At 34.0% G+C, this 20574-nt stretch overlaps 4 protein-coding genes and 2 non-coding genes across 6 annotated transcripts; 1 reads left to right on the top strand and 5 right to left on the bottom strand.

Annotated features, from left to right (window-relative positions):
- Positions 1–7488: 7488 nt before the first annotated feature.
- Positions 7489–9903, top strand: LOC110809673 (acetyl transferase 1-like). The gene is made up of 2 exons (XM_022035562.2): positions 7489–8176; positions 8797–9903. The coding sequence occupies exons 1-2, from the start codon at positions 7754–7756 to the stop codon at positions 9742–9744; spliced, it is 1371 nt and encodes a 456-aa protein (XP_021891254.2). The 5' UTR covers positions 7489–7753; the 3' UTR covers positions 9745–9903.
- On the bottom strand, positions 9876–12854 carry LOC110809674 (putative aldo-keto reductase 1). Its single transcript, XM_022035563.2, has 8 exons — positions 12735–12854; positions 12499–12639; positions 11780–11971; positions 11316–11507; positions 11054–11226; positions 10809–10899; positions 10525–10678; positions 9876–10338 (listed from the first exon to the last, which is right to left on the bottom strand). The coding sequence occupies exons 2-8, from the start codon at positions 12559–12561 to the stop codon at positions 10145–10147; spliced, it is 1059 nt and encodes a 352-aa protein (XP_021891255.2). The 5' UTR covers positions 12562–12639; positions 12735–12854; the 3' UTR covers positions 9876–10144.
- A 207-nt stretch (positions 12855–13061) lies between these two features.
- LOC148253602 (putative aldo-keto reductase 1) lies at positions 13062–14225 on the bottom strand. Its single transcript, XM_088222506.1, has 4 exons — positions 13801–14225; positions 13596–13699; positions 13382–13507; positions 13062–13284 (listed from the first exon to the last, which is right to left on the bottom strand). Exons 2-4 carry the CDS (start codon positions 13608–13610, stop codon positions 13069–13071), a joined length of 357 nt encoding a protein of 118 aa, XP_088078632.1. The 5' UTR covers positions 13611–13699; positions 13801–14225; the 3' UTR covers positions 13062–13068.
- A 16-nt stretch (positions 14226–14241) lies between these two features.
- On the bottom strand, positions 14242–17955 carry LOC110809675 (protein GET1-like). Its single transcript, XM_088222507.1, has 4 exons — positions 17772–17955; positions 17597–17676; positions 17228–17298; positions 14242–14554 (listed from the first exon to the last, which is right to left on the bottom strand). The coding sequence occupies exons 1-4, from the start codon at positions 17886–17888 to the stop codon at positions 14481–14483; spliced, it is 342 nt and encodes a 113-aa protein (XP_088078633.1). The 5' UTR covers positions 17889–17955; the 3' UTR covers positions 14242–14480.
- TRNAG-GCC (transfer RNA glycine (anticodon GCC)) lies at positions 16126–16196 on the bottom strand. Its single transcript has one exon. It is a non-coding gene; the product is annotated as a tRNA-Gly (tRNA).
- A 2506-nt stretch (positions 17956–20461) lies between the features above and the next one.
- On the bottom strand, positions 20462–20532 carry TRNAG-GCC (transfer RNA glycine (anticodon GCC)). Its single transcript has one exon. It is a non-coding gene; the product is annotated as a tRNA-Gly (tRNA).
- Between the last annotated feature and the right edge of the window lie 42 nt (positions 20533–20574).

Here is a 20574-nt window from a genome sequence, read left to right as displayed (position 1 = left end):
ATCTTCTTAATTCAAAATATGGGTGCAGTGGGTGTATATATACATATGTATATATATAAGTGATGCATCACTATCCTTTACGGGTATGGTTATTCAACTATTTATTATTGCCGCAAGAACACTTCAAATTTTTACTTGAATATCATAACTAATTTTCTCTTCCATCTTTTTTGAATAAAAAATTTGATGTAGAATTAATTTTACCATCTTTAATTTTATCAGCTGCACGGTAACATGAACCCAACAAGATATCAAAATTAAAAATTATTCTTAATAAAATTTATTTATTTATTTTATTCATAAAAATTGTAACGGCTTCGGAAATAAAAATGAAATGTATGTATTAAAAAGTTTTAAGTGCGGAAGTGAAATAAAAATTTATTTATTTATTTATTTTATTCATAAAAATTATAACGGCTCCGAAAATAAAAATAAAACATATGTATTAAAAAGTTCTAAGTGCGGAAACGAAATAAAAATTGTGATTAACATCTCTTACACAATAACCAAAAACATATTTAACGTATGAAAGAATAAATTAATTAAGGTAAATATTAGTAATGAATGCTATAAATAAAACTATGAAATCCTTAAACGTCTACTCGCCGTCTTCCTGCAGGACGGACTCGAGAACCAAATCGTCCTGATCTGAAATAGTTAAATAAAGAATGAGCTACACTATCCCAGTAAAGACATCACACTATCTCACTGTCACAGAAGTAAAGATTGGTAGAAAACAAAAATGACCAATGGAGCATAATTCACGATAAACTCATTTTTCAATAATAAAATCCTTTACTGCCAACTTAGCTCGGTGAGCTTCCTGAAAATAATATAAGAAAACAATAACATTATAATATCATGAAATTATACACACTTTATAACATAACACATATCATACATTTGCATTTCAATCATTAGACAACAGATTTTCCTCTTTTATCAGTCTACTAGTATCCATGGGGATGCATAGGGGTTCCCGCTACACATGAACCATTCATATTGATAACTTGATTCAGGGTCGTCCTCATACCTCGTCCAGTATGAGCGCCAAAAATCATAAACCTCAATACCCCGTCTGGTATAAGGGTGAAACGGGCCGTTCTCATACCCCGTCCGATATGGGCGCCAAAACACATAAGGTCTCCATACCCCGTCCGATATGAGAGACCATGTTCCCGGTAGGGTTCGCTACGGACCCGGTCCGTCCACCATCTCCTAGGATATCTAGTTAGGCTGTCGACATCATCTATTTATCAATTCACATACCATTTTTTATTTTTCTTGATCTCAATTATCCAATCAAATATAAACACGTAAACCAGTAATGGACACCAAATAAGGCACCATAACATCAGGTTCACAATAATTCAAAACATAATAAATGAAACCGTGATTCATGCATACGAAACCACAGAATAAACACATCAGATACCATACTGCATTTAAAACTGTCAAATAGATCAAACAACAACTGACCGAAAAATACATCAGATTCGGGCTCCATTAGCAACCTTAATTAATTATACACAATTCATGAAATACCGTTTTATCATTTATTGAGCTTAATACCGTGATAGAAAATAGGATGAGAAATCCTTACTTATTTCGGAGTCTGAAATCGGCTTTACACTGCGCCTACGGGCAGTCCCTAGATTTCCTAAATTTTTTTCTGAGAACTAAACACACTTTCGGTACCTATACGTGTCCCGAAAAAACTCAAAATCAGACCTAGGGCTTACTCGGCCAATTTCAGAATTCCGGCACGGCGGCTTCGCCGTGCTCTGGCGGCGATCCGCATCGAGTTGGCCAATTTCGACCGAATTCAGTCAAACTTGCATTAGTTCCTGCGATAAAACAACCCTAGGGCCCTCGGTGAGCCAAAAAATCACGAAAAATCGAGACTTACCGGCGGCGGAGCTCTCGGGTGTGGCGGCTTCTCTGGTGCGAGTCACGATTTGATATTTTGTTCCGGTCAACCTGTAAAAAAAAGGACGGTGATCATAGTGGTGTAAAAATTGCATCGAACGGGAATCAGGAAGGACCTCATCGGAGGCAAAAACTGAGGGAAGCCGCGGCGGCGGCGCTGGACTTTGGCAGTATTTTTCGGCCGATTAGCCTGTAGTTTGGCTCCAATTTAGCCATAGGCGGATTCAACATCGAAAAACGAGCCAATGGGAGAAAATTTACCTCGTTTAGCGGTCAGAAAATCCTCCGGTGCGGCGGCGGGTGGCGGCGGCCGGCTCATCCGGTGACTGGGTCTTCTTCTCCAGCGAGGGTACTGGCGGCTAGGGTTTGGGGTTGGGTGTGGGTAAGGTTATTTATAACATTCTCATTTTAATCTCAGCCGTCCATCTCGATTTAATCTGGATCGTCCGATCGCGATTAAAATAGAAAAAAATCTGGGCCATCCATCGCAATGTGATCTGAGCCGTCCGTGTGTGATTCAATCTAGGCTGTCCGCACGCGTGAGATCTGGATCGTCCGTGCGCGTGAGATCTGGGCCGTCCTCACGCGTGAGATCTGGACTGTTCGATCGCATGCACGCGGATCGCCCACGTGGCTCCGTCCCGCGTCAGCGTCCCTGCCACGCGGCGTGTCCTGGTTGGTCGGGGCTGCTGACGTGGCACAATTTTTTTCAATTGCATTTTGACCCATGATTTTCGATTTTCTTTTCAAAAACACCTCCAAAATCTAAATTTTCACCCATTTTTTTCAAAATCATTTTCAATTAAATTCAAAAAATAATTTTAACTATTTTTATCATTATTATTTTTTTATTTTAATAAAATTAAATTAAATTACACCCTTATGAATAAATTATAAAATTTCAATAAAAATAATAAATAAGGGTTTGGGTGTTACAAAAATAATAATAATAAATATTATGTAATAAATAATTTTTTAATTTATAATTATAAATAAAAAATTTAGTTTTAAATTAATTTTTTATATTAACTATAAAAATTTTAAATTTTTATTATTTATAACAAATTTATTTTTTGATATTTGAAAAAAAATCATTAAAAATTACAATTTAAATAATTTTACAAGTTAAATAATTAAATTACAAGTTAAATAAATTTGTTCTTCTTTTTCACTTAATATTACATACAATAAGATATAGATAAATTGATAATTTGACTTAATATACAATCATATAATCTTATCAATCCAAATAAAATAGTTCTCATTACCATACATTAATACACAATCTTTACAAACATAATATAACTCTATTATTACCATCATGTGTAATTAACATATATTTCCGTATATTAATTACCCACTATAAAAATAATCCAAACAAATAATTTTTTTTTTCTAAAATATACTATAATTTCTTCTTAACATTTTTTTTATAAATTAAAAATTATATAATCTAACATTAAAAATTATATAATACAATATATTGTGCTTTAAGGAGTGAACAAAATCATGTAATAATTTTTTTATGCATTATTATATTGTATTTTATTTAATATTTTTCTAATCTTATTTAGTTTCTGTTTAAAGTACATATAGTAGAATAAGATCACTAAATATTTTTAGTAAAAGATCATGTCGATTTTAATTATTTCAATTAATAAATAATAAAAGTAACAGTAATTATTTGATTAAATAGTTATATTATTGAAATTAAAATTTAATATCCTTTCATAATTCAAATACAGTAACTAATTCGTGATGTTATTCGATAGTTTTACATAAAATTTCACTATTCTCATAAGCAAAATCACATCTCTCATTATGAGCTTTATATACATGCTTCTAAAGCTACTCGAAAATTATAAAAATAGAACTTGTATTAGACATGAAATCAACATATAATTATATTGTTATGCTCATCTAAATTTATATTCTATTTATATTTTATTTTAATTCATATAAATAAGCTAAAAAAAATTGAACAAAACTCGATTTAAGATAATTATAGATTATATTTGTAACACTCAAGCCCAGAAACAAGGATCACTCATGCTTCAAAACGACGTCGTTTTGAAGCATGGGCATCAGGAGTAAGAAAGGTCAAAATGACGTCGTTTTAGAAAACTCCAAAACAATGTTGTTTTGATGAAAAAAAAGGAAAAAAAAAAGGCAACCAGAGGCGTGTACGCCTCTAACAGTTGAAGAAGATAAAGAAAAAGCCTGGACCTGCACACCAAAGAAGAAGGAAGAAGAGGCATGCAGGGCTTTCTGTCCTCCCGCCTATTAAAGGAAAAAAAATAAGAAATCGGGAAGAAGGAAGAGAACCAAAGTCAAACAAGTAGAGAGAAAGAGAAAGAATGAGTCACAAAAAGAGAGAAAGTACAGAGAAAGAGTGGGAGAGAACAGATCAAACTGACAACGAGGTGGGTTTAGTGCATGTGGCGTACGGTACGTCAAAGAGGCCCATAACCAAAAGGCTAGAGAGAGAGAATACGCAACGGTGTGTCCAAAGAATAAGGAGAATCACGGCAGTGGCCAAGCGTAGTTCCACGCATCCACACATTTCTCCGGTGTGATTCCACCATATCCGAGTCAGACATACATGCGCTGCTCATTCTGTAATGATTTCTAGCAGAAGCAAAACGATGCATGTGGGGTTTTGGTGGCGCATGCTGGTTTTGACAGCCGAGTGTGAGGCAGCATGCAATGCTCCGGTGGCGGCGTGTGGTGAACCGATAGCTGACGGTGGTGGCGTATGGTGATTCCAGTGATTGGGATCGTGTGTCTTTGGTAAAATCTCGATTCACTTTTGTATTCTAATTATTCCCACAAGCATCTATTATTTAACCCACATATTTTCTGTTTGTAAGTGAGGGAATTATTCAAACAATGTCGGATTTATAAGAGAGCGTAGACCCGGGCCAATAAGAATTCTGATACTTTTTTCGACTCGACTGTAAGTAAGGGATTGAGTTAGTCTCATTCATAAACACTCATATTTTTATAAAATTTTATTTTCTTTAAAGTAAATTATTTACAGATTTTATAAATTGTTTAAATTTTCTAACATGTTTTCAGTAAACTCATCATGTGTATGTATGTTATCATATGTGAGTGTTTATGAATATATATAATTAAATGTGTAAAAGCGAGTTTATGTGTATGATATGATATGTGTAAACCTATATAAACATGATTTCTATATATGCATAATGCGTATATGAGCATTAAAATATGTGTAAATTAATGATTCGTGAATTAGTGTAAATAAATTATGTATGAGTCTATGAATTGGTGTACTGTATATAGGTAAGAATATATAAGTGTTGTGGTTGTAGGAATTATCTTATAAATTCCAATAAACTAAGAAGGTTATGCATGTATATGTGTATTGATTGATAGTTGAATGGTTATGAAAATTAAATTTTGTATAAATAACGTATACTTGTTATATATAGAGATATGTAAGCATTTAAGTTTTGTAAGTAGGTGTGCTAGAGTGATGAGATTAATTTGTAAAATAATAATGAATATTTAAAAGATATAAAAATCTGTTTAATCAGTATCATCGAGGGGTGCATGTGTGTAGTCTTTTGGCGTGTGACTATGGTGACCCCTACCCGTGAATACGGTTTTAGCTAGACGTAGTGAAATAATAAAAATTATGAACTGTATATTGTGTACTACAAACTGTGAACTGAATTAAGAAGTAAGCACATGGTATAAGGGATTTTTACTGCTTTCATTGATGTCGGCGGAAACGACATTGCGCGATAAAATTCTTAAAAGATGAAAAAATAGTAATTGTAAACCTTAATGAAAATATAATTGAAAATGAAAAAGTAACTGAAAAGTGGTAAGTGAACAATGTAATGTAAAAGTGATATTGACATGTGCAATGGTAAGTGATATGATGACAAGTATAAGTGCAAGTGTTACAAAATCAATGAACAATATTACTGTGAAATTCTTTGTTTATGTGAAGGTGATGTTAAACTATTCGTGGTGTTTGAAAACATGTGTGAATGAGAAAATTATTGAGATTCATGATACTGTTATTATCATATTGCTTGAGAATTTGTTTTAAAGAAAATATACATTTATTTTGTAAATCTTGTGTGATTGAGTGTATGTATGTCTTGGCTTTGGGCACTACCTCTCTTCCTTATTGAGTCCGTAAAGCTCATCCCAATTCACAACCCCCAATGTAAATGAGTTCAGATCAATAGCAAGTTCAAAATTGAAGAAAGACTTTGATGAACCTTTAGTGACAGTAAGAGTTCGTTTTGCAAAGTCGATTTAATTATATTATAACGATTTAACGTAAAGAATTTTGTAAATTTCATGATCTGTAATTCCGTATAGAGAATGATTAAATATTAAATTTTTATTTATTACTACGTAAATTTTTTAATTTATTTCTCAATAGAGAAAACGGTTTGTTACAATATTTTAATTTATTTCCATACTACTTAATGAATATTGTGTTTAATTTAACATTTTGAAATTTTGTTTAGTTCAAACACAATTTTATCAAATATATCATTTGATATTTCAAAAAGCATAAATATGTAACTATTTCAATTAAAATATATTTAAGGTAAGTAATAAAAGTTTAAAAATACATCCCTTTTAATTTAATTTTTAATTATTCAAATTGTGAATGTATGTTATTATTAGAATAATTATATATCAATATGGGGGGTGGGGCAATCAATTACCTAAAGGTAAAATATATATATATATATATATATAATTATTCCCACTTAATTATTGAAATTCCAAAATCAAGTGTAGATACATGGCTTATTTCAATGACCAATTTTCAACTCCCAAAATTTCTACTAGGCTAATAAGTGCAATTAAACAAAATTAGGTTCACAATTTTCTTGATGTAAACTATATTCGAATCTTTATTCTATAGTTCACGTTTGATTAAATTAAGAAATTAATCAAAATATTTTATTATAACTTGACATAATCTATTTAAATGTTACAAGTATTATATACTTATTGAATTTAAGAAATATAAACGTAAAATAAAATAAATATATATAATATATATAAATACCAAAAATATTTATATCAAAACCATGCTCGTGAAATAGTTTCATAAATTCAATAATATCATTTAATGTTTGCATTTAACTTCCGTCTACTTATCGACACGTTATTGCACAACATGATTTTCTTTGACATTTGATAAGATTGGTTTGAAATTTTGTATAAATGATTTTTTTGAACGTCAAAAGATACTTCTAAATTAAAATTTTTAATGCCACGTTCGAAAGTCACGAATTCAAAAATTATTTATAATTTAATAAAATTTAAAATTTAATTTATTAATGTATTGACGTATAATTATTTAACGAGAAATATATGATAGGACGATGATAGTTAACTTATAATGATTAATTTAACGGAATTTAAAATTTAATTTATTAATGTATTAATGCGTAATATATTATATTACGCAATGAGGTGTTTCGGGTGATTAATTTTTTTTAATTAAAATAATTATTTAAATTAAAATATTCTTAATTAAATACGACCCGGATTACACTATCTCCTTTTTAACTCCTGTCACTGCAATCCAACGGAGGGCACCGGCCACCACCCACTACTCTTCCCGGACTGCATTAATGGAGACCCAACGAACTTCCTTTCCCCTTCTTAAATTCACACAACAAACTTACGCCGCCTATATAAACACACTCTCCATACACTTTATCGACACACAAGAAACCCGGCTTTTAGTCCTCCTTGTAGTGCAAATAGAGTGTTCGCATTTTCCCCATTCTTCTTCCATTTCCGGGCCGGAAAGATGTGCGGCAACCGGAGTTGGGTCAATGTCCATTCGATATTAACGGCGGTATCCAGCAAGCCAGTCGGGCCGGGTAAGACCCACCAATTTTCTGCTTTGGATCACGCGTTAGGTTCGCATTCTCTCCATGCGGTGTTCTACTACGAGAGAAACCCGTTTAAGGCTTTTGATTTGGATCCGTTGCGGGAGTGTTTGTCGGAGGTGCTGTCGTTTTACCATCCGATTACGGGCCGGTTGACCCGGGGAGAGAATGGGAACTGGGTCGTGAAGTGTAATGATGCGGGTGTTCGGATTTTAAGAGCGAAGGTGAGTGTTACAGTTGATGAGTGGTTGAGATCAGCTGATGGGGTTCGGGAAAGAGATCTGACGGTGTGGGAGGATATGCCGGAGGATCCTAGTGGATGGTCGCCGTTTCGGATTCAGGTATTTTATAATACGGTCGAAACATAGGATTATTTATTTACTTTAATTAAATGATTTATTTAATAATGCTCTCTCTTTTTGGAATAGATTTCATATCATTTATTATTAGATTTCGTTAAAATGGTAATGTATTTAATTCTGTATGTATATATGTAAATATATATATATATATATGTATGAAAATATTCATTTAAAAATATATATATATATATGTATAATAATGATTTTCATAACATGAAAACATTGAAAAATCCAATTTTGTGACATCTATTTTCAGTTAGGTACATACCGTTGCCTCACCAATAAATAAGCCAGTTGACATTAGTGATAAAATATGAGGTGAGGGAACTGGTGCTGCAGCCAATTAGATACACACACATATATATATATATATGCTGACAGATAAATAATTGAATAATTAAAACACAAAAATTAAAATAAAATAAAAGATTTAGTTAGGTGGTCAATAATTAATATTTTTATTTTTTTAATAAAAATATAAATTTAAATCAGACCGTATATCTTGTGTGTTTTCGTAAAAAGATTATGATATTATCGATTATATCATAGTAGGTATAATTTTCATCTAATTATTGAAATGTATATCCGATGTTTCTCAGGTTAATGAATTCGAGGGAGGAGGTGTAGCTCTAGGAATAAGCTGCAGCCATATGCATGCAGATCCAACCACATTAACCATTCTATTCAAATCATGGACGGAGGGTCACCGCGGCCAGCCCGCGGCTCACCCTCCTTCCTTCTCTCGGCCACTCCATGCTCGTACCACCCCGACAACCACCGCCAATCACAAACCAGCTTCTCCTTACTACGCAACCAAGTCGAAACCAAAAACTTCACCCATAATGGCCGCAGCCACCTTCAAGTTCTCCAATTCGACAATCGACCAATGTTTAGCAGAAATACATGATAGCTTCTCCGACGCCACTCCCTTTGATTTTCTGGCTGCGCTTTTCTGGACACGTATAGCGAGTCTAAAGGGTCAAAAACATAACGATCATCATCAACATTTTCTCTCAATCTGTACAGACTTCAGGAGACGACTGCAGGATCCACAGCTTCCTTATGGTTACTTCGGCAATGCCTTGCATTTTTCAGCTTTGTCAGTGAACGAGGAGGACATGGAGTTTTCCAGATTGGGATGCTTGGCCGGATTGATTCACAGACATGTGTCGGGACTTAAGGATGAAGAGATTCTGTCGGCCATAGATTGGCTGGAGTCACAGAAGGGTGAGGGAGGGAAGTACGAATCACCCTGCAGAATGTATGGACCTGAACTGACCTGTGTTAGCATGGAGCATACGATCATCAATGGTGATCCACCCTTGATGTATTCTGCCATTTTTGATGGCGATAACAAGCCTGTTCACGTGACATATCATGTGGGGAATGCAGAAGGTGAAGGGTTGATCATGGTGATGCCTTCGCCTGAAGGAGGCCTTGCCCGGACAGTAACAGTGACATTGCCCGAGAAGGAGCTCATCAACCTACGCGAGGATCAAGCTATACTACGCCTGGAGCCTGTAATGCTTCTTAATGGTGGACTATAGTCTGCTTAATCCCAAATGTTAATACAAAAGTTAAGAACTTCAGAGCTTATATAATTTAGTTTTATTATATTTTATTATAAAGGAGACATGAATTCCATTGCTATATTGTGTACTATATATAGAATACTATGTTATATGATAATTTAGTGCTTCTTATCACTTGCTGATGATTTCCTATGCCATAAATTTGATTGTGCTACAGGAATTCTCTTCTCTCTCTCTCTCTCTCTCTCTGTTTTTGCTTGATCAGACATCACAGACATAAAAGCTTCAATAATGTAGCTTCAATTCAGCTACTAATTTTACTTGGCATGAATTTTTTTTTTTTTTTAAACTTAGTGCAACTTATTTTTTAACGTGACACCAGCGATGAAGAAATGTATCTTTTCGTATGGCTTGATCAAGTTGAGAAAACAGAACCTTTTGGAGGAGTGTTGGCAAACTTCCACGACAGACGATCCACACTTGCATAAGATCTTCCACCAGCCACCTCATGGAGAGGTACAGCATCCGAAATTTCTTTCAGTTCGTCTTCTGTAAGCTTAACCCGAACCGAGACAATATTCTCTTCCATGTTCTTCAATTTGGTTGTCCCTGTAGAGATCCAAGGCCAGTGATAAGTACCAGGCTTGACCTGTATCTAATAAAAACTTTTACCCATTCCATAGGTAATGGCATTTCACAAGTTCACAACTAAAACTATAAAATGTAGATACATATTTTTATATATGAAACTGTAAAGTAATTTACTTTGAGAAAGAGAAAAATAACACTACTCACCAAAAATAGGCACCACATCATCCTTCTGATGGAGAAGCCAGGCAAGAGCTAGTTGAGAAGGAGAGCATTCATGATTCTTAGCAAGTTCTTGTATGCGAGTATAAATACTCTTGTTCTTCTCCAAGTTCTCTTTTTGAAAACGAGGATGCGAGGCCTAACGAAAAAGTTAAAAAAAAAAAAACACCTGGTTATTAGCACACTAACACTTCACCTTCCCAAACATAATGAAAAACTCTGTTGTCTTGTGAACGAAAAGAAGGCAAAGAATTAGACAAGAAACATACCAACAAGCCAGTTGCAGGTGAATCAACGCCCACTCCAGCGAAGAAACCGCGTCCCAGAGGACAGTACGGAACTATTCCGATGCCAAGCTCCCTGCAATACAGCCAGCTTTTCTGATTTCTGAACTAATACATGCTTAGAAAATTACAGACAAATGCTTGTCCTTCCAATTGTCCTCAACAAAATTTTGTATGTCAAGGTGCTTATGCAAATTTAACAAAAAATCCAATTAGAATTTTAACTAAACCTGCAAAGCGGGACAATCTCTTCTTCGATGTCTCGGGACCAAAGAGACCACTCCATTTGAACAGCAGTGATAGGATGAACAGCATGTGCTCTCCTTATCGTGTCAGGGCTGGCCTCAGACAATCCAACATACTTGATTTTTCCCTCTTCCACCAGTTTCTTCAATTCACTCATCTTCAAAACATAAGTTAACGACGTCAGGAAGTCTTACAGAAGATAGCAAATGAAGTTATCCTGTTAAAAAATGGAGAAAAATTACTCACAGTTTCCTCTATAGGAATCGATGTGTCTACTCGATGTTGGTAGTATAGATCAATGTAGTCAACACCAAGGCGCTGCAAGCTAGCCTCGCAAGAGGCGCGCACATATTCAGGATCACCCCTCACAGTTATACCACTTACAAAGCCAAACTTTGTGGCTACTTGAATTTTCTCTCTTGGTAATTGCTTCAAGGCCTGAAAGGTATGCATTTTCTTCAGGTCAAAATGACAAAAATTTAACAATCAAATTCATCAGGCTGAGTGATACGAGCGGGGTTTTTGATCACATTGGTTTATTCTGAGTTCCGCATCACTAAGAAACCAAGTTAACTTAAAACGCTAACATGTCCCCTTAGCATACACCCGTTTCGGTCGAAAGCATGGATTAAGCACAGATTGGCAGCAAGGATTCGAAATTTTGAACTTATTTTTTTCAGAAACTAAGAAGTACTAGCAGTAGAATGTACCTTTCCAAGAAGGATTTCATTTGTGTGTGGTCCATATATATCAGCTGTATCAAAGAAAGTGATTCCCATATTAAAGGCTTCCTTTATCACCATAATTCCGTCATCATCAGATACAGTTGCATACCCAGGTTGTCCTGGGAACATACTCTTGATTCCTGACAGACGCATACATCCGAACCCTAATTTCGAGACCTAGCGAGCAAAAAATTGTGAAGTACAGGGAGTAAATACAGCAATCAACAAACGTTTTCTCATAGATTATAGGTAATAGAAAATTAGGAACTGGATTAAGTTTGGTAACCAAGAATCATTTATCATTTTCATAACCAATAAAAGTTTATTTCCAGAGTCTTAAAAGATTAAAACTTGAAGGTTCAATATAGCTATTTTTGTATAGAGTCAATCCTTGTCTTCCATCAAGGTTCAACCATCTATTTACATAGAGGAACTTACTTGTCAGTAACCTAAAGATAAGGGCATCTTCCTCAAAACAGCCTAAAGACAAGGGCATGTAAGTTAAGAGCAATATCCCAATTAACAAAAGGGTTTTAACTCCGCAGTTATTCGAGTACTAATTTAAGATAGAGATTCAAATTATAATTTTTGACTGCGGCAAGAAAACCTAAATCCCACAAAAAGCTTCAAAGCATTGATTTGAATAACCAAAGAAGACCACGTTTGATTTGAGAAAATTGAAATGGGTTCTTTTTTTTCTTTACCTCAAGTCCTTGGTTGCCCAATTTCACCTTCGGAATTTGAGCTTTCTTATCTTCTTCTGCCATCTTCAGGTTTCAGTTCTCCTTCTCTTTTTCTTCGTTTCACTCGGCGTTTCAAAGCTCTGCAACTCTAGTTCGTTGAAGCTGCATTTAACGAGAGTTCAAAATGATGATTGACTGTCAAGATTTCTTTTGATTCAAAAAAAAAAAAAGAAATAAGGAATCCAGATCTTGTTTACCACAGTATAATATCCAGATTTAATGAGGGCTGAAAGTGACACAGGGTGACTGTTCGTTCACCACCCTGCAGAACATTTCGCCTCTCACGTTTTTTGTTTATTATAATTTAAATGTTCTAATTATTTATTTATTTTATTTTACACAAAATTATTAACTTTTTAAAGTCATTATTGTATATATATATTATTTTTTCTGCAATTTTAATTTCGTTGTTCATAAATTTACCAGGCAATGTGGATTATACTGCACAGATTATTACATGCTCTCAAAATTCATACTCAAAACTCAAATCATTACATTCTCCGAGTAAAATAGGCAGCAATTACTTCTTAATTAAGCCGAGGTCTTAGAATCCTTTGGAGGTGTGTCTGCATACTTCCATGAAAGGCGAAGAAAGCTCTTATAAGTATTAGCACCAGGTACGTTGTCAGCAGGTACAGCATCAGAAACTTCTTTCAGGTCTCCTTCCGTAAGTTCTACGCGGACAAAACCAGCATTCTCATTCAGCTTCTCGATCTTCATTGTGCTTGTGGACGCAGAAAAAGGAAGCTGCAAAAAGGAGAACAAAGAGGAGAGTAAAATCGAAGATCACAGAGAAAAAAATTGAAGAAAATGAGATTCAACAATATTCTCCAGGGATACCAACTTCACTCCCTTGGTTAAACGTTCTCATGCAGATCCAAGATCGACCATTTATCAAATGGCTTTTAAAATCTGCTCCTACTAAAAGGGACACCCAAGGAAAATGCTGGTTTTGCAAAGCTCGTGGCCACTTCATAGCAGATAAAAAGAATGTTTATTAGCTAAAAAGTTAAATATGGGACTTCACGAAAGGAAAAAAAGACAATGGACGAACAAACCAAAATGAGGAACATCCAACTCGCCCACTACTTGCAAAAAAAATAGAGCCATCCACAGAATTGCTGGTGACAAGGCATCAAGAAGCACTCGAGAAGGAAAAGAACTAGATACCAGTATTAAGCATATCAACCAACAATAAAAGGCAAAAACAAACAATCAAAGTGATAATATTCACAAACCAAGGTTCAGAAAGCACTCTAATACCTGAATATTATTCTTCCAAATGTTGACTTTCCTATATAGTTCGGTTTATGACTTTTGAATCAGCATAATTTGTTATTGATAAAGGGAGACGCTACCTGCCATTACTCTGTGCTCAAAGCTGTGTCTTTTGCAGTACCTAAAAAAGATTAAAACATCAAGCAGCGGGATAGCATAATATATATACCTATAGAGCAGCCACTCAAGAAACATCACTCTCGTAGTTTATTACATCCACTAAGCGAAATGGGAAATATCTGTATATCTGAATAAAGCTAACATGTGCCCTCCTTATTGTGCGTGAGAAATATCTCTACAATTCATTAAGGATGAACTGCATTTGCCCTCTTTATTGTGTCCAGACTTGCTTCAGATAACCCAATGTATTTGATCTTTCATTCTTCCCCCATTTTCTTCATTTCACTCATCTATATTTAAAGAAAACACCAAAGAGATAAGTAAAAGAATTACAGAAAATTCTAACATCTGCTATTCTGCTGAGGAAGGAAGAGAGTTACTTAGAGTTTCCTCTATAGGTACTGAGCAGTGAATTTATTTATATGATTTTTTCTCTCGATCCTAGATAGACATCTTGTCAGTCCCTTAACAACAAATTTTGCTAGTGACAGTATGTACCTTCCAACAAGAACTTCATTTGTTGTAGTCCATATACGTCAGCTGTATCAAAGAAAGTGATTCCCACCGGAGAGTTGCAGACTCCAGTTAGACCCGTACATCCAAACCTCAACTTTGAGACCTGTAAAGCAAATAAAATTGGCAATTACATTGATGAGGAAACGAGACAAACAGCTCATCAAGTGTCCTTTTTTGTTTTATGAAGAAAACTATAACATAAAAGTTGGGTGCCAAAGCATCTTTATCATTCATTAGGGAATCAGGAAAGTTCATTTTTGCCCTCTTTCCAACTAAACCGGAATGATTAAGGTTTCAATCATAAGAGATCATAGAAATAAGGCATCTTCTGGCTCTAACAATTCATTTCTAAATTCTTCAAGTTGGGTGCCAAAGCATCTTTCTCATTCATTAGGGACTCAGAGATCAAAGTTGGGTGCCAAAGCATCTGTATCATTCATTAGGGACTCAGAGAAGTTCACTTTTACCATCTTTTCAACGGAATCGGAATGATTAAAGTTTCAACCGTAGTAGATCATAGAAACAAGGCCTCTTTGTCACTAACAATTCATTTATAAATTCTTTAAAGATGATAACTTGAATGTTCAATGCTTTCAATTAAATGTATTATCTATCGTCTTCTACAATATATGTTTCTATAGACCTAATTGACAATAAATAATATATTCGTAAACATAATTGCAGTCATTTCTTTTGCCAACATTGCCACATAGAGAATGCAAGAGTCAAGAAAATCTTTTTTTTGTCCTTGGTGATTAACTAGGTTCTCGAGATTGGCTGAAAAGAGATCCACAATTGATGTAAAAAAATTAATAATCACTCAGCAGACTATTTTCATCTTTAAAATCCCTTTCTTTTTCGGTTCAAAAAAAAATTCCACTTATTTAAATTTTAAAGATATCATACTAAGAGGTTAACAATCTCAAAGTGATAGACCATTATTTTCTGAAGAGAGAAGTTGACTATCTTTAATGGTTAAATTGACATAAAGAAATTACCAACACGAAAATATAGGTTATGAAGGTTAGGTTGAAATCCCAATTAAACTTGATCTTTGAAGCGCCAAAATTTCTCAAGTAAAACTATAAGAATGATTCACATGTTCTACTTATCAAACATTTCTAACTTACATATTACACTAAACTCTTAACTTCAGTGCAACCAAGTTACATTGTTCAGATCTTATAAAAAGTACTGATTTTTGTACGGAAAAAATAGAAATTTTGTTCAGATAACTAAAATGGGTGTTTAAGAAATTAGAAAGATATTTTTACTTTTATCCCAATATAGTATTTAAAGTGCAAATTTTTTCAAAAACTATTTATTTTACTGAGAAAACTAAAATAGGCGTTAAAAGAATCAGAAATGGATCTCACCTCAAGCCCTTGGTTGGCTAGTTTTACTCTTGGAATTCTGATTTCTTTTGCCATCTTTCAGATTTCAGTTCCTTTTCTCCTTTCTTTTGTGACAGCTTGTAATTGACAAGGTGGTTGACTTTTGAACTCTTAAAATTTTGTTGCTTTTAAGTTTTGACTGTTATGTTAACGGGGGTAACCAACAAACATAAAGTGGGTTTTAAAAATAATAATCTTGTTCTTGGCCAAATTAATGAAAAAAATTGACGGAAAAGAGTATAAAATATTAGGAAAAGAAATCCATAAAACTTCAAAAAGTTGCACCAGCCGGGAATCGAACCCGGGTCTGTACCGTGGCAGGGTACTATTCTACCACTAGACCACTGGTGCTTCTTGTCTCTGTGGGGACCGACAGTATTTTATATATCTCAAAAAGCTCAGGAAAGACAGACTGAAGAGTCTATATCCTATCAAATTTTCCTTCAAAATAGAGATTAGTTATAGGTAAAGTGTAAGAGGCATTTGTCCACGTAAAGAGTAAGAGTCCATCAAACAAAGTTTTCTTTCTTGGAATTTAGGAAATATCTTGTTTATCTTCTTTAGAGACATATAGTACATTTACTTGGTTCTTTAAAAATTTATAACATGAATATTGATATTCTTGTCGTAGCTATAAAAAGGATTTGAATCCTAGATTTGATCCAATACAACAGATTGTATTACTAAACTATTACTTAACAACCAAATAATAAACCTAATAAGTTGTTCAGCGGTACTTCAGATCAAAATAATGTAGAGACTTAGCCTACCCTCTTTCAAGCACAAATTTAGTATCTAATCCTATGTAGTACCTACACTTAGCATCTATAATATTTCTTACCAATACCCTGCACCACAGTCCAGACATACCACATTTTAGGTAATTCTACTTTTAGAAACTACTGCCAATAATTACAAAAGGTATGCTAAACAAATTATTGGAAAGAAACATATAATCAGCCGCACGTCTGTCGTCTGTGTTAGTAGTACTCTTTGATATTCATTAGTTCACAGTAGTCTCCAAAGAAATAGGCCCTCTTCTAACCTCTTTCTCTAAACTTTTTCTTTTGAAACAGAAAAGAAATATGAATGCAAAATAAGCACAATCCTTTCTCCAATTATCTACCCAGTTCAATTTTCATGGTAAAAAAGCTTACAGAAAATTAGCTTCTAGAACCTAACCATCACATATAAAATAAATGATAAGATAATTTATGCAATCATAAGAAAAGTACTTGTCAATCAATGATTTTTCTTCAAACATTTCCATAAGTCCAAAACAGCCAAGTAGATTGTGCAATAAACCAGAGAAATATTAGCTTTTAAAGTGTATATAACCATCTCGTGCGGGTTAATGTAGTTGTGAGTGCAAACAAACTTACAGTTTGCAAGTTCCTTCCCCTTAGCAGCTGCTAACCTCCAAAGTTTTGCAGCTTGTGCAAATGCTGATGGCCTGGAATCAACAGGAAAACCAATGCATCTCTCCCTCATTCCATGATATAATGCTACTACCATTTTCAGGAGCTCAAAATTTAAACCTAACGAAGCTACTATGTCAACATAATTTGCCATAAATGATATTCCGGACACTGTTACTAAAATTAACTTAATCATAACATCCATTATTAGTAAGAGGTGATATTTCAGGCAACAAAAATTAGCAAAAATAAATATATCCAAATAGATGCTCTAGATATCATAATACCCGTTAAAATCAGCAACGAATGCCTCACTGCCGAGGAATGACTCACTGTGACAAGGAGCTTGCCTCTTTCAGGAGTTGCTTTATATCCGCCCGCAACTGGATTTCTGTTTCATTCTTTGATCCCCTCTGCCGAGGAAACCAGAGTCAAATCAAATAACGGTAATTTAAAAGCACGATTCTCAATCAGAATGTTTAATTTGACAAAAACATGGCCAAATGACCTTCTTCAATTGCTCCAGCCTTCGGGAGAGGAAATGGAAGACAAGAACGATAAGGAAGATGAGAGGTCCCGCGAGAGAGCTTCGACGTTGTTCTATAGTTTCTCCTCCCTCTCCCATGCTTACGTACTTGAGATTGCTATAGGCATATGTGATCGGTCTGTAATTCCTCCCGGGGTTTGTTTGCCTGTTCTTACACAGACAACGGGAATCTAAGACCGAACGACTGGGAAAAGATGCCGGATTCGGGTCGGTTAGCCCGATTCAATTACAAATTGGGCTGAATTGTGGACCTGTTAGGGATTTTACTGGTTCAATTGTAGACTCGGTCCAAAGGATTTCAGGCATGTGGATGGAGATGTTTGACCATATGAAATCATATGCCATCCTTTTTTTTCTTTTTTTATATTCTGAGTATAATATATATATATATATATGCATATACACTTCCATACATATATATATGGTGTATATGCATATAGACTTACATGGTGTAGTGAATGAGAAAGTAGAGACGTTTGTGTCTTAACAGCTTTACCACTAAAAAAACCCATGGCTGAGACGAGAGTACATAACAATCTTAATGCCAATATCCCTACAAATAAGTTAATCTCTACTGTTTTGAAAGTGAATAAACAAGTCATCTACTTTATCTTCGAGAGACTTTTCAAGTCAAGTGATTAACAAGGTCAAATTTTATTACGAAGTCAACTAGAATTTAGCTAACCTGCAAACTGGAACATCTCAAGTCCATAGAGATCATTCCAGTTGCACAGATGTAATAGAATGAACTGTATGTGCCCTCCTTATTTTGTATGGACTTGCTTCAAATAACCTAATGTATTTGATCTTTCACTCTTCGACTAGTTTCTTCAATTCACTCATCTATACTTGAAGAAAATACTAAACAGATAAGTAAAAAATTACATAAAATTCTAACATCAGTTGTTCTGCTGAGAAAGGAAGAGAATTACTCAAAGTTTTCTCTATATGTACTGATTTGTTATTCAATGCTGAGTACAGATCAATATAATCTATACTAAAACGCTGCAAGTTGGCTTCACAACGAGCTGCACATATTCAAGATTGTCCTTCTCACTCGGACTAGCTACAATGCCAAACTTTGTGGCCAATTGAACTTTTTCTCTGGGCAATTGCTTCAAGGACTGTAAGATAAGGACTGTTGTCAGTTATAACAATAAATACTGAGTAGTGAATTTATTTATATAGTTTTTTTATCTCAATCGTAGATAGACATCTTATCAATCCCTTACCAACAAATTTTGCTAGTGAAAGTGTGTACATTTCCAACGAGAACTTCATTTATATGTAGTCCATATATGTCAGTTGTATCAAAGAAAATAATTCCCATTAGAGAGTCGTAGACTCCAATTAGACTCCTCCATCCAGACCTCAATTTTGGGACCTATAAAGCAAATAAAATTAGCAATTACGTCGATCAGGAAATGAGAAAGTAGTTCATCAAGTGTCTTTTTTTTATTTTATCAAGAAAACTATAACATAAAATTGGGTGTCAAAGCATCTTTATCAATCATTAGGGAATCAGGAAAGTTCATTTTTACCTTATTTTCAACTGAATCAGAATGATTAAGGTTCGTAGAAACAAGATCTCTCTGTTGCTAACAATTCATTTCTAAATTCTTCAAAGATGATAACTTGAATGTTATATTTTCAGTTAAATTTATTATGTATCATCCTCTACAATATATGTTTCTATAGGCCCAATTGTTAAAAAATCATATATTTGGGAATATGATTGCAACCATTTCTTTTGTTAACATTTCCACATAGAGAATGCAAGAATCAATAGAACTTCTTTTTATCCCTAGTGATTTAGGTTCCTGAAATTAAGTGAAAAGAGATCAAACAGCTTTAAAAATTGATGTGAAAAAGTCATAATCACACAGTAGACTATTCCCATCTTTAAAATCCCTATCTTTTTTTGTTCAAATAAAAAATCTTACTCTTTTTAATTGAAAATATCATTTACTTAAATCTTAAAGCTATAACACAAAGTGACTAATAATTTACAAGTCATATACTATTATTCTATGAAAAAAATAGTTTAATGATTGCATTGACAAAAAGAAATTACCAACATGAAAATATGAAACTTTTTTGAATGTTAGGTTAAAGTCCCCATTAGAGCTGGTCCTTAGAGCACCAAAGTTTCTCAAGTAACACTATATAAATGATTCACTTGTTCTACATATCAAACATTCCTAACTTACATATTGCACCAAACTCTTAAGTTTAGCACAAACAAGTTACATTGTTAAAAAAAAGTACTGATTTTTGAACTGAAAAAAGAGAGATTTTGTTAAGACAACTAAAATGGATGTTCAAAGAATCAGAAAGCGATCTTTCTTTTTATCCCAAAATAGTATTTGAAATTTATTTTATTGAGAAAACTGAAATGAATGTTGAAAGAAACAGATTCCAACTCCTCTTCTCTTTTATTTTCTTTCTTTACTCTCTGTGAGAGCTTGTAATTGACAAAGAGAATACTCGACTTTTGCGCTCTTAAAATCTTGTTGCTTTTAAGGTTTAACTGGTTACCAGCATACATAAAATGGGCTTTAAAAAATAATCTTATTCTTGGCCAATTATTGAAATTGACAAAGGAAAGCATAAAATATTAGGAAAAGAAATCCATAAATTTTCAAAAAGATTGCACCAGCCGGGAATCGAACCCGGGTCTGTACCGTGGCAGGGTACTATTCTACCACTAGACCACTGGTGCTACTTGTTTCTGACGCTTGAGTTTTTTAATTAAAAATATTTT

This window comes from Carica papaya, chromosome 6 (genome assembly GCF_054855325.1).
Source record: "Carica papaya isolate Zhongbai chromosome 6, ASM5485532v1, whole genome shotgun sequence".
In the NCBI taxonomy this organism is placed as follows: domain Eukaryota; kingdom Viridiplantae; phylum Streptophyta; class Magnoliopsida; order Brassicales; family Caricaceae; genus Carica; species Carica papaya.
Note: the sequence above shows the minus strand (reverse complement) of the source record. Positions and strands in the feature narration are given on the sequence as shown.